The sequence below is a fragment of the Hylobates moloch genome, unplaced genomic scaffold (assembly GCF_009828535.3).
Source record: "Hylobates moloch isolate HMO894 unplaced genomic scaffold, HMol_V3 SCAFFOLD_20, whole genome shotgun sequence".
Lineage (NCBI taxonomy): Eukaryota > Metazoa > Chordata > Mammalia > Primates > Hylobatidae > Hylobates > Hylobates moloch.
This window is the reverse complement of record NW_026652295.1, coordinates 6,224,044-6,236,614: the sequence shown is the minus strand read 5'-3', so window position 1 is coordinate 6,236,614 and position 12,571 is coordinate 6,224,044. Positions and strand designations below refer to the sequence as shown.

The following is a 12,571-nucleotide window of genomic DNA, read 5'->3' as shown; positions in this document are numbered from 1 at the left end:
AATCCTGATAATTCTATTCTAGGTCTATCACTGAGGCTGGTGTAGCTTCCACTGGCCAGAAGGGAAGGTGTCAGGTTTCAAATAAGAGAGCCCTTGGAGGGCATTCTGGCTGATCAGGCAGCCTTCGATCTTTGATCTTTGATTTGAACCTTAGACTGTAAACTGTGCTTGGAAACGCAAGTGGAGATTTCTGGGCTGGGAATTTTCTTTTTCTTTCTGGCCACTGTGTTGGTTACCACTCACTTCTGCTGAGGGCAGGGAGCACTGGAGGAGGGACACACAGTGATGCCTTCCTGGGTCCCATGCAGGGGCTGGTGGATGCTGACGTGCACACTACCTACTGCACACGAATCCCACAGACGGAGGTGCAAATACTGGTTTCCTGATAGATCCCAGCACGATTCTTCTGTTGCCCACTTTGTGTCTCTAGAACCCTAGTCAAAGCTAATGGATCGGGGCCTCAGATATTGCCTTACATGGCATCCCAGGAAAGGAATGAACACCAACCTAGATGGTACACAGCTTGCGGATGGGTCACCCTTTTATTTCAGTGAAAACCCCGCCTTGTTGTTCAGGTTTTGGAGGAAGCATCTGCCTCTCTATACTCCATCCTCAGCCCTGCTCCGGTTCTGTGCCTTCCGACTGCTCTAATTAGGATCGACAACCTCTGTCCACCTGGAGCTCCTGCCTCATGGGGCACCTGGTGCTGTCAGGTTCTGCCAGGAGCGCTAGCTGCACTACTGGAGCTGGGAATGGGTTCTTCCACCTTCGCTTTCCTTGGGCTCTGGAGAAAACAGAAACTGCTCTGGTCTTCACACTCCCCCTCCTGCAGGCCTGGGTCTGAAACCATGCCCAGGACCTCACAATTGCTGCTGCTTTAGGAATGTGTTGCCTATGCTGTAGTTTCTACAAAAATAGCTGCTGGGCTGGAGGACAGCCCTTCCCATTTCTACCTCTCCAAAGATTCTCCTCCCAAAACATGAGCAGAGCTGCCCATTAAGATTTTGCCTAAGGATGGAAATAGCTGTGAACCGCGTTTGGGAAAGCGTTTCCTGCCTGCAGAAGAGGCCTTTTTAGAACTACAGACTCTTGGCTTTTTTCCCTCTCTAGGTTCCTATTCACTAAGTTACTTAGCATCTCATTTAAAAAGTACTTTGGAGAATTAACTGCGGCTTGGAGGTTGTGCTGTAAAATGTTCCTACCAATGGAAACCCAGAGGATCTTGGTGGCGTGGTCACGGGAACACACCTACATGGTTTGCTTCCCTTCTGGCAGCATTCACTTTCATCTAGCATTAAAACAATCTGCACCACAGTGTGGCTATTCTTGTGTTTCTTTATCAACTTCCTATCTTTAAATTTGGGCCAAAAGGCCTTGCCCTGCTCAAGGCACCTAGCTGTTCAATCCTGTGCGCCCGGAGTCATCCCTCTGAAATTGCATCTTTGTCTCTCTAGCTATTTGTCTACTTTTCCTAAATTATAGTTTTATATCCTTGTTAATCTGGGAAAATAAATGAAGGGAGAAATTGCTGTCTGTGTGCAATATTTGAAGGTATTGCTAAGTGACTAGATGACCTATGACGTTTTTCTTTTCTTTTTTTGATGTTGTTTCATGCATGTTTGTTTTATGCTCCATTTCCTTCAGAATTATTACTTTCTGAGGAAAGTAGCATGTTCCCCATCCATTTTCTCCTGGGGCAGCTTTTAAAATGTTTTCTATGAACATTTTTTCAATATATCCTGTTGGTTCTGCTACATGGCGAGGTTGTTTGCAGCTTACCCTCTCTTCTGTATGGAGATGTTTTACATTCTTGAAGTCTGATTAATTGTCCCATTTGGCCACTTTCGTGGATGTTTCAGGCATATGTGACTTGATTCAGGCTTTGTAATTAAGAGGCTTTTTGGGGGTCAGCTAAAGCACCTGCCCTGTAGCAAACAGCAGCAGCATGGGAAGCCTATTTAGGCAGAGGTGGACTTAAAGGCCGACTGTCTTTAAGGGGAGAAGAGCAGGTGCTGATTGCAAGTGTGAAGCCTGGTGACCAGATGCCATGGTAAACTGACCCTGGATGCTTCCAGGGGGCTGCCAGGTCCCACAGGGACCACCCACAGCCCTCCACACACTGCTGAATAGGGCTCCCTCCCCTCCCCGCTCACCAACTACCTCAGGGTGGAACGGTTGGGGATGGGAAGTAGGGCTTCCTCAGGAAATTAGCATACCTCTTGTGCAGGAGGGCTCTGAGTATAAAATATGCTGTTCTTAATGATAAGAGAATGGCCCTACATGTACTTCTTTTCATTGGGAAGATGGCATTTCTAGACATCACTTTGCAACAAACAAGAACTTGGTGCACATGGCTGAAAAACAGAGATGTGATAGGGCTCCTTCTCTTCTGAGGCAGCCGTATGTTCCTGAGGGATACTTGGGAAGAGCCAAATTGGCCCAGTTCTGGATGTGCGTAGAGAGGATGGGGCTGGGGTGGGGTGGGGTGGGGCAGGAGGAAAACCATTCTTTCATCAGGAGATGAATCTCTCCCCTCCTTTCCTCTCCCTCTCCTTTTTCCACTTCCCTTTCCTCCCCCTTCTCTTCTTTCTCCCCTTTCATCTTCTTTTCCTCCTTCTCTTCTCCCCTCTCTTCTTTCTTCTCCCCTCCTCCTTCTCCTTTCTCCTATTCCTCCTCTTCCACCTCCTCCTCCTTCTCTCTTCTTCCCCACCTCTTCCTCATCCTCCTCCTCCCCTTCCCTCCTTCTTGTTCTCTTCCCTCCTCCTACTCCTTTTTCCCTTCCTCTTCTTTCTCCCCATCTTCCTTTTCCTTTTCTTCCTCCTCCTTCCCCGTCTTTCTCTTGTCCTTCTCTCTTTCCCTCTCCCTTACCTCCTCCCTCTCTTCCTGATCTCCTCTTCCTCCCCATCCTCCTCCTTTTGCTGGTCCACAGACTGCTTGGGGTTTTCACTTTTTTACCTGAAGACTTATCTTTTGTGCTGTGCCTTCTGCCTGGTCTCATCCTGTATTTCTGGGATCTGATGGCATGGCTTACTCCCTACTAGAGTTCTATGACATAGCTCTATGTCACTGAGCATGCAGTAAGGACACATAGATTTGTATCATGGCTCAGGTATATTACTTTATTAAAATGCTTAATGTGTGTACGCTTCAGTTTCTATATCCAGAAAATGGAGATAAACGTCCTATGTACCTCTGTTTGTAAGGATTAAATGAGGCTTTGTCAATGGAAGGACTTCAAAACTTTTAAAATGTCATGCAGAAGGGAGAGGTTATTATGACAATGATGATTCTATGAAAGGGATCTTACAAATTCCTTGCAATCATGATGGGTTTACCATTCAGTTCACTTGCCCATGCAGCCTCTCTGTGGCTAGAATCATCTGGAAGGCCTGGAACTTGAGACTCTGATCCGGTGAAGAGCTTAAGAGATTCCTTCCTACTCTTGGCCAGGGGTTGGCAAGCCTTTTCTATAAAGTTCTAGATGATTAATATGTAAGGCTCTGTGGAGCCTTGCCATGTGGTCACTGTCACGCTACCTTGCCATTGTAACACAAGAGTAGCATTAACAACATCTAAAGGAATGGGTGCAGCTGTGTCAAATAAAACTTTATTTATGGACACAGAAATTTGAATTTCAGGTAATTTCCATGTGTCATGAATATTCTTCTTTTGAATTCTTTAACATTAAAAATGTAAAGATTATCCCTAGCTCACAGGCCATACACAAACAGGCACCTAGTGGGGTTTGGCCTGTGGGCTCTAGTTCGCAAGTGTCTGCCTTACACAACTTCTAGGAGCCACTCCTCTGTCCAGGTAGACTGTGAGTATCAGGGAAACCAAAGGGGGACATAAGTCATTTGAGCATGTGTCACAGGTCCTCCTCTGCCTGGTTGATGTCAAAGCATGTGAAATTACAACACTGGGCTCTTGCCAAAAAATACAATCCAGAGCTCTGCTATCTGACCCTTATGAACATCCAGTAACAAAAACAATGGCAATGATAATATTTATGGAGGATTCCCCACAGGACGTGCAGCGTATCCATTCCTGTACACAGTCTAACCTTCTTCCTCAAAGAAGCCTGACCTGTGATTGCTGTATTCGTGGAGGATTCTGCCTTGGCCCTTTGCAGAATGTATCTTGATTCTGGGTTCTTGACCTGCACCAAGGGGCATCATGAGAAACAGCGGGTTTGAGTCACCATGGCATCTCAGTAGAGACGCCGTCCAGGATGCCATCTACTCTGGGGAGAAATTCCCCTCATCACTCATCCCTGTATCAGGAAAAGCTGAGCATCTTAAAAACTAATTTTATTTCAGAAACAATGTCATTTCCTTGTTTGATTTGGCTTCAAGGAAGCTCAGAGTCTATTATACTTCAATCAGTTGTAAAATACCGTAGAAAGTCATCAGCAGCAAAGATGTATTGAGTGCATAGTATGTGCTAATAAGCACCTTTCATGTAGTCCTTCTCACATAATCTCCACACAGCCCTTTGGGTAGGTAATATATTCTCCCTATGATATTAGGCTAAATAATGGTCCCCAAAGATGTCTACCTCTGAACCCCTGGAACGTGTGAATCTTATCTTACATGGCAAAAGAGATTTTGCAGATGTCATTAAGGATCTTGAGTTGGGGATATGATCCTTATCACAAGGGTTGTTACAGGAAGGAGGCAGAGGGAGCTTTGAAAGAGAATAGGAAGGCCATGTGATGATGGAAGGAAGCAAGATGCTACACTGTCAGCTTTGAAGATGAAGGAAGAAGCCTCAGGCTAAGGAATGCAGCTATACAAGCTGGAAAAGAAAAGAAAGGGATTCTCCCCCAGAGCTTCTAAGGGAGCAAGGCCCAGGCCCTGCCCACCCAGTGAAATTGATTTTGGGCTCTGACCACAGAACTATGAGCGAATACATGTGTTGTGTTCAGCCACCAAGTAGAAATTTGTTACAGCAGCAACAGGAAACTAATACACCCTCCTTACAAACAACAACATGAGATCTAGAGTGTTGCCCCAAGATTTGAATGAGCTTTGCTGACTCCAGATTCTAAGCTCTTACCTCTCATGCTGCCCTGTCACATGTGTACTAACCTCTCCTGCCTTTCTGGTTTTCCCTTAGCCAGCTCAGGCAGGTTTAACAAATTATACAGACTGGGGGGCTTAAACAGCCAGCATTGATTTCTCAGAGTCCTGGAGGGTGGAAATCTGAAATCAGGGAGCCAGCAGGGGCAGGTTCTTGGTGAGGGCTCGCTTCCTGCTTTACAGACAGCCACCTTCTCATTGTGTCCTCATGTGGTGAAAAGGGAGATCTCTGGCCTCTTCTTTTAAGGGTATTAATCCCATTTATGAAGTCTCCATCCTCATGACCTAATCACCTCCTAAAGGCCCCACCTGCTAATACTGTCACACTGGAATGAGGGTTTAACATGAATCTTCAGGGGACACAAACATTCAGTCCATAGCACTTTCCCTTATGCTTCCCCTCACCCTGCTTCTTCCACTGCTGCCTATTTGCTCTTCCAATCATAAGTATTTCTGTCATCTCCTCACATCTTCGTGTATATGCTGGAGGCAGCATATAAATAAATATATTGTTGGGTGTTTGTGTTGTGTGCATGGGGTGGAGTCCCTGGGCTTTTGTAACCCTGGGAGTTGTGATTTAGCAAACGCAAGGCCCTGACTGTGTTTGGTCCTCCTTTTGCTTTAGTAAAGACAGTGGCTGTCTTTTTTCCTGTGTCACTGAGAGGTGGCCAGGCCAGGACTTCCGCTTTTTCAGAAAACTATGCTTACTTCCTAGTCAGTAATCAGAGCCCAGTAACTGCTTGTGAAGTTTCCCTTCTCCTCAAGGTTATCAAGACTGCGGAAATGATGTCAAGTCGGGCCTTAGTGGTTTCTTTCCTGAATTATTGCTCCACGTGGAGAAAACCCTATTTTCAGCCTCAAATGGCTTCCAGTTCAAAATCTACACTCCTGCTTACTGCCCAAGGATCTTTCCAAAATGCAACCTCCTCCTGGCCAAAGGGAGGCAGCCCACCGTTGTCTGGGGTCCTGCTCATATCTCCCACTTCCTCTTTCAGCCCTTTGTGTTTTCAGCCTTCCTGCCGTTCCCTGAACCCTGTGCCTGGTCCCATTTCCCTGCCTTCACGCATGTCATTCTCTCTGCCGAACTTCTCCTCTCATCCCTCCTTTAGTCCACTTTGCCTGCTGATGAAACTCTAGACCACAGGGAGTTTTAGAGCAGGGATTCTGGAGTCAGGCAGGCTGGGGATCAATTTGCTTTAATTCCATCAATAGTACCTCAATTCCTTACCTTCTCTGTGACCCTGGGGATATAATTCTGCCACTATTAGCTGTGTGGCCTTGGAAAAGTTAACTATTAATAACATTTTTATCCCTCAGTTTACACATCTGCAACATAAGAATGATGCGTGTAAAGTACTTAGCCTGGTGGCCTCCACCAACATGAGGTGTTATCATTACTATTTTCATCAGTCTTTAAGCCTCAACTTAGGCTTGGTGACTCCTTTCCCAACAGATCCAGATGCCAACCTCACCATCTTCTGACTACTATGTCTCTGGTGCGCAATGCCTGCCTTCACTACAGCCTTTCACACAAAGCATTTACCCTGTTGCTTAATTGTCTGATCTTCCCACTCCCTTGGATGAGAACTGCATCTCTTCCATCTCTTACTCTGAGTGGCTTGGCTAAGACGTTCACTGACTCCATGGGGCAACTTCACCTACAGAGGAAAGAGCCATCCTCCAGTGGGCAGGTGATATGTCCTTGTTCTTTCCCTGACATGCCCAGTCCTCTTGCAAGTGACTTGAAAGGATGCACCGGCCTGGCTGCAGGCAGAGGGTGAGTCTGGGAGACAGATCAGCTGTGGCAACCTTTTTTGCAAGGATGAATTGGAAAAACCAACCCTGACCAGTCCATTTATCTCACATCTTGCTTCTCATCCTGCACCAAAAATGAATGGGATACTAGTGGTCCTGAGGCCATGGGAAAACCTAGAGTGACAAGATCAGCACTTCCAGCATCCAGTCATTCATTCTCTTTTACTTATTTTTAATTTTTGTGTGTGTGTGCACTTCAATGTCCCTTATTTTTAAAAGAGTAAGGTCAAATTGGACAAATGGCCCTGGTGACTAGAGTGACCATCTGGACCTCTCTGGGCAGCTCTTTGGGTGGCAGTTGTAGGATCAGGTACTTGCTCAAGCACTGCATCCTCATCACTCCCCAGCTTAGAGTGAGGCCAACTCAGATGCTTCATCAACTTCTCTTTCCCATCTCCTGCAGTTCAAACGGCATTTTGCCCCCATCTCCCTCCAAAGTGGCAGATACCACAATGCCATGCGTTTGCACAAGCCAGTCCCTCTAACAGCAGATGTGATCCTGAGGCTGGGCTCCTGAGTTGCTCCCCACTTGGGAGCCCTGTATGGGATGAATTGCATCCCCTCAAATTTATGTGTTGACGTCCCAACCCCCAGTACAGCACAGTACAGCCCCCTTATCCAAGACTTCACATTCCAAGGTTTCGGTTACTCTCAGCCAATTGCAGTCCAAAAATTTTAAATAGAAAATTCCAGAAATCGTAAGTTTGACATTGAGCATCCCTAAGTAGCATGATGAAATCTCACGCTGTCCAGCTCCATCCCGCCAGGAACATGAATTATCTAGAATATCCATGTTGTCTCTACTACCTGCCTGTCCGTCACTTAGTAGCTGTCTCATTTATTGGGTCCAAAAACCATAGTATATGTAGGGTTCAAAACGATCTATGATTTCAGGCATCCACTGGGAGTCTTGGAACGAATTCCTAGCAGACTGGGGGGACTACGGTACCTTAGAATGTGACTGTATGTGGAGATAGGGTCTTTTTTATTTTTATTTTTATTTTTTTTGAGACAGAGTTTTGCTCCTCTTGCCCAGGCTGGAGTACAATGGCACGATCTTGGCTCACTGCAACCTCCACCTCCTGGGTTCAGGCGATTCTTCTGCCTCAGCCTCCCAAGTAGCTGGGATTACAGGCACGTGCCACCATGCCCAGCTAATTTTATAGTTTTAGTAGAAACAGGGTTTCACCATGTTGGTCAGGCTGGTCTCGAATGCCTGACCTCAAGTGGTTCACCCTCCTCAGCCTCCCAAAGTGCTGGGATTACAGGTGTGAGCCACCATGCCCTGCTGGAGATATAGGGTCTTTAAAGAGCTGATTAAGCTAAAGTGAGGCCATGAAGGTGGGCCCTAATATGATATGATTGTGTCCTTACAAGAAGAAGAGATGAGGACACAGATGTACACAGAGGGAAGAGCACATGAGGAGACAGGGAGAGGATGCCACCTAGAAGCAAAGGAGAGACGTCTCAGGAGAAACCAGCCCAGCTTCCAGAGCTGTGAGGAAATAAATCTCTGTTATTTAAGTCCCCAGCCTGTGGTACTTTGTTATGGCAGTCCTAGCTGACTAAGACACAGCCCGATTGGTTGGTTCTGACACTTCTTACCACAGTTCACTGCATTCTCTTCACTGAATTGCAATTTATCTATTGGCATATTGGGTTGGCCCGCTGGAGTGACAGGCCTAGCGTAAGCACTTTTATTATCTCTAGCACTGAGAAACCCTGGCATTGATAGCTGCATGCGAAGTTCTTGCTGAATTCATGAGAGCTGCTGCTGCAGTGAAAGCTCTGAAAGTGTCCAGAGAGGGACAGGAATCTTCTCTTTGGGCAGAAGTGATCTTTTCACTTCACTTGCAAAGTACATCAGATGGAAAGGTAGCCCAGTTGTGCAGTGTTGGGGAAGGGCCTACTGGAAGCTTCTTTTCCTAATTTTCAACTGGTGAGGTTTGATGATTTGGTAGACTCACTGATCATTTTGTTCTTTTTTGGGTTCTGCGGTGTTAATAAATGGCTATATTTAGATTCAATTTCTTTCTTGTACTTTTTATCGCTCTGCCATTCTCTCTTCCACTCCCGGCCCTACACCTGCTTCTCCCAAAGGCCCTCCCAGACCTGCTGCAGGTGGAGAAAGTGTTCAGCTGCTGGTCCCCTCTCCCCTCACCCACCCCAACTCCAACTCCAACTCCAACTGAGCACTAGCAGCTCACATCTGTGGGCTTTACTTTCCCCAGAAACACACATGGGTGTACTGCAAGGGCTTACCGCAACTCTGGTAGAGCACTTCCAAGCCGTTGTCACTGCAGACCATGTGTGTGGGCCAAGCTTTCCCACTGCCGCCTCCACTGTAGCTGGGAAAAATTAGAGTCCAGAGGAAGAGAGTGGCTGTGAAACCCTTCATGGTGAGGGCCTGTATGGGACACACAGAAAAATAACCGGCCAATAAAAAGCCCGTAAAGTTTCTTCCTCTCCCCTCACCAAGGCAGTGGGATGTTAAGTTTCACTTCTCAGATTTTAGGCTCGCTGGGAACCACAGCAGAAGTAAAAGGCTGTGAGCAGAGACATTTGAATACTGTTCCCCCGGGACCTTGAATCTACAGGTGCGGCTGGTCTGGTCTGGGTACGATGCGTGTTGACTTTCTGCTTTCACAGGGAGAGGGTTAGTAGTGATGCGTGAACTTACCTCCCGGGGCCCCTCAGAACAGCCTCCACCCCCAGGTGAGGTTGTAAACTTGGGAAAGACAAAGCACAGGCCATCATCTGTTTCTCATCTCCAGCCCCCGTGTCTCTGCAGGCTCTTGATGCAGGCTGTGTACAGACCAGGGACCTGGCTGCAGCTAGCAGGCAGCAGTTGATAGCAGGAGGGCTACAGAATGACATTTGGAATCTGGAGTGAGGCTTTGGCCCTATTGTCACTTTCCTCTCCTCTGGCTTTGGCTCTGTTCTTAGGTTTGGGATTTTAGCAGTGAATTGTCCAGCTGCAGAACAGACCTTGTTTTGGGAGCTGCAGATGTGGTCTCTGGAGATGAGGCAGAGGCAATAGTCCTGAGAAGTGAGCCGTGTTCTATTTCTGGGTTTGGCTTGGTAGAAAAAGCAGGAAGGGTGGGGAGGTGGGGCCACCCTTAAGGACGCTGGTTTGATGGTTTTGGTGTTAGTGGGATCATTGACATCACATCTCACTTTTTCTTCAAAGCCAAGATTCTGTCCTCCTTCCTCCATGTATCTCTATTCTGCTGCAGGACAGAAAGGTTTCTCAGTCTTGATTCCCCAACCCTGCCCCAGCTCCACCTTAGTGTAAGAGGACCAGAGTCAATGCCAAGGTCAGCAGATATCAGGAGCAACAGAAAACACTATTTTCCCTGGAGGAACAGCATTTTTCTGAATGCACTAGGTAAATTTACTATTGCTGCTGATGGCTAATCAAAAATTAGAGTTAGCTCAAAACTTTTTTTGAAATAGGTGGAACTTAATTACCAATAAATTGATTGGTAAATAATTTGGATTTCTTGATAGACATCAGATAGTAGTCATTTGGAGAAGGAACAGTTCTGGATTGATTATTTTTAGGTACCTCTGCAAATAAGTTCAGTGATGATGGCTTTCAGCGGCAGTTCTCAAAGCACGGCCTGGGAAGATGACAGCCTCAGCTTCCACTGGGGGCTTGTTAGAGATGCAAATTCTGGGCTACTCACAAGACCTATTAAATCAGAAACTCTAGGGGCAGGACTCACCATTCTGGATTTTCACAAGCGCTCCAGGTGTGCCTGATACAGTCTGAAGTTTGAGAACTGCTGGCTTTTACAGAACACAAAGCGAAGGTTGAGCCCCAAGGGAGTGGTGGGAAGTTGCTCTAAGAAGAGAGAAGGTAGCCCCTCTGGCCTGTGTGAGTGGAAGGCAGCTGCGCTGTGAGCAAGATCTCAGGTGATGAGAGTCTGAAGCTCATGGTGAGAGCGGGGCCCCTGGTGGAAGGGTGGTAGCCCCTAGAAGGTCCAGGATGGAACACAGAAGCTTTCCCTTGGGATATGTGAGTGCTCCAGCAAGTTGTAAAGAGAGCTCTGAACATGTGAGTGAGGAGAGCAATTGAGGGTGAGACCTTCCTTCCCTGCAAAGTGTGTCATGATTGACACTGGAGGAGGAGTCCAGGAGTGCAGGGCAGGGAGCAGAAAACCTGGCAGAGAGCTGTGGGCAGCTGTGGCAGGGAAATGGTCTTAGTCTGTTCTGGCTGCCATAACAGAAATACCTTAGACTGGGTGGCTTAAATGACAAGCATTTATTTCTCACCGTTCTGGAGGGTGGAGGTCCAAAGTCGGAGATTAAGGTGCTAGAAGATTCGGTGTCTGGCGAGGGGCCTCTGGTTCACAGATGGTGCCTTCTGGCTGTGCCCTCAACGTGGTGGAAGGGGCGAGGGGTTTCTGTTAGGCCTCTTTTATAAAGGCACTAATCCCGTTTATGAGAGCTCCATTCTTAATGATCTCATCACCTCCCAAAGGCCCTACCTCCTAATACCATCACCTTGAGTCTTAGGATTTCAATATATGAGTTTGGGCGGGGACAGAAACATTGGCTTTATTGCAGAAACAGTGTCATCTGAAGACAGGGCTACAGATTTTTGAGAATCAAAAGACCTGGAAATGAAGGGAATCGTAATTCAGGGATCTCACTAGCATTTAGAAATATTCCATATGGACCAATCAGGAACCTTGTGATCATGGTAACCCTAGGACAGTGGTCTTCAGGCTAGAGTGGTCTTCAGGGCATCAGCATCAGCTGGGGGGCTTGTTAACATGCAGATTGCTGGGCCCCACCCCAGAGTTTCTGCTCCTTTGTGTCTGGTGAGGCCTGAGAACCTGTGTTTCTAACATGTTCCCGGATGATGGCGGTGTTGTTGATCTGGGGCCACATTCTGAGGACCTCTGGTTTAGCTTACAGAATTTGATCGTTTGCAGAATGTACGATTTAAAAAAATCTTAATGTTTTGTTTTATGACAGATGGCATTTTATATAACACACATATAACATACCCATATAGGATTAAGAGTAAGCCACATTCTCCAAGGAATTCTACTTACTAGTTCTGCCTACTGAAAATGGGATTTGATTGAAATCATTAGTTATGGCCCATCTAGTTCAGAAATCAACCCATAATGATGTCTTGAAGAGTTCTTTAACTAGAACCTTTATAAAGACAGCCAAAGTGTTCTTTGAGAATGTCCTGTTCCTTAATTATAGAATAAAATTAGCATCGGTTTATGATAGTTATTTAAAATATGGTTATGTCTATGTAATGGTAACCAAACACACACATACTGTCAGGCTTTGATGCTGACTTCTAATCTCTTAGCAAGCTGTAGCTGAAGAAGCTGGGCTCTGGTCTCATTCAGATTTCTCTTCAACTTTTTGGACAGTCCTCCTTTTCTTCCATGTCTCACACTGCTCTCTTTCATATATATATGTGTGTGTGTGTGTGTGTGTGTATATATATATATATATATATATATATTATTTTATTTTATTTTTTTGAGATGAAGTCTCACTCTGTCACCCAGGCTGGAGTGCAGTGGCATGATTTCAGCTCACTGCAACCTCCGCCTCCCGGGTTCAAGTGATTCTCCTGCCTCAGCCTCCCAAGTAGCTGAGATTATAGACGTGTACCACCATGTCCAGGTAATTTTTGTACT

At 46.4% G+C, this 12,571-nt stretch overlaps 1 protein-coding gene across 1 annotated transcript in view; it reads right to left on the bottom strand.

The window, feature by feature from the left end:
* The window catches only part of LY86 (lymphocyte antigen 86), a 66,531-nt gene extending 57,174 nt beyond the window's left edge, over positions 1–9,357 (bottom strand). Inside the window, exon 1 of the mRNA XM_032140411.2 lies at positions 9,159–9,357. Coding sequence (XP_031996302.1) covers positions 9,159–9,294 — 136 coding nt within the window. The 5' untranslated portion in view covers positions 9,295–9,357. The remainder of the gene's footprint in view (positions 1–9,158) is intronic.
* Positions 9,358–12,571: the final 3,214 nt, after the last annotated feature.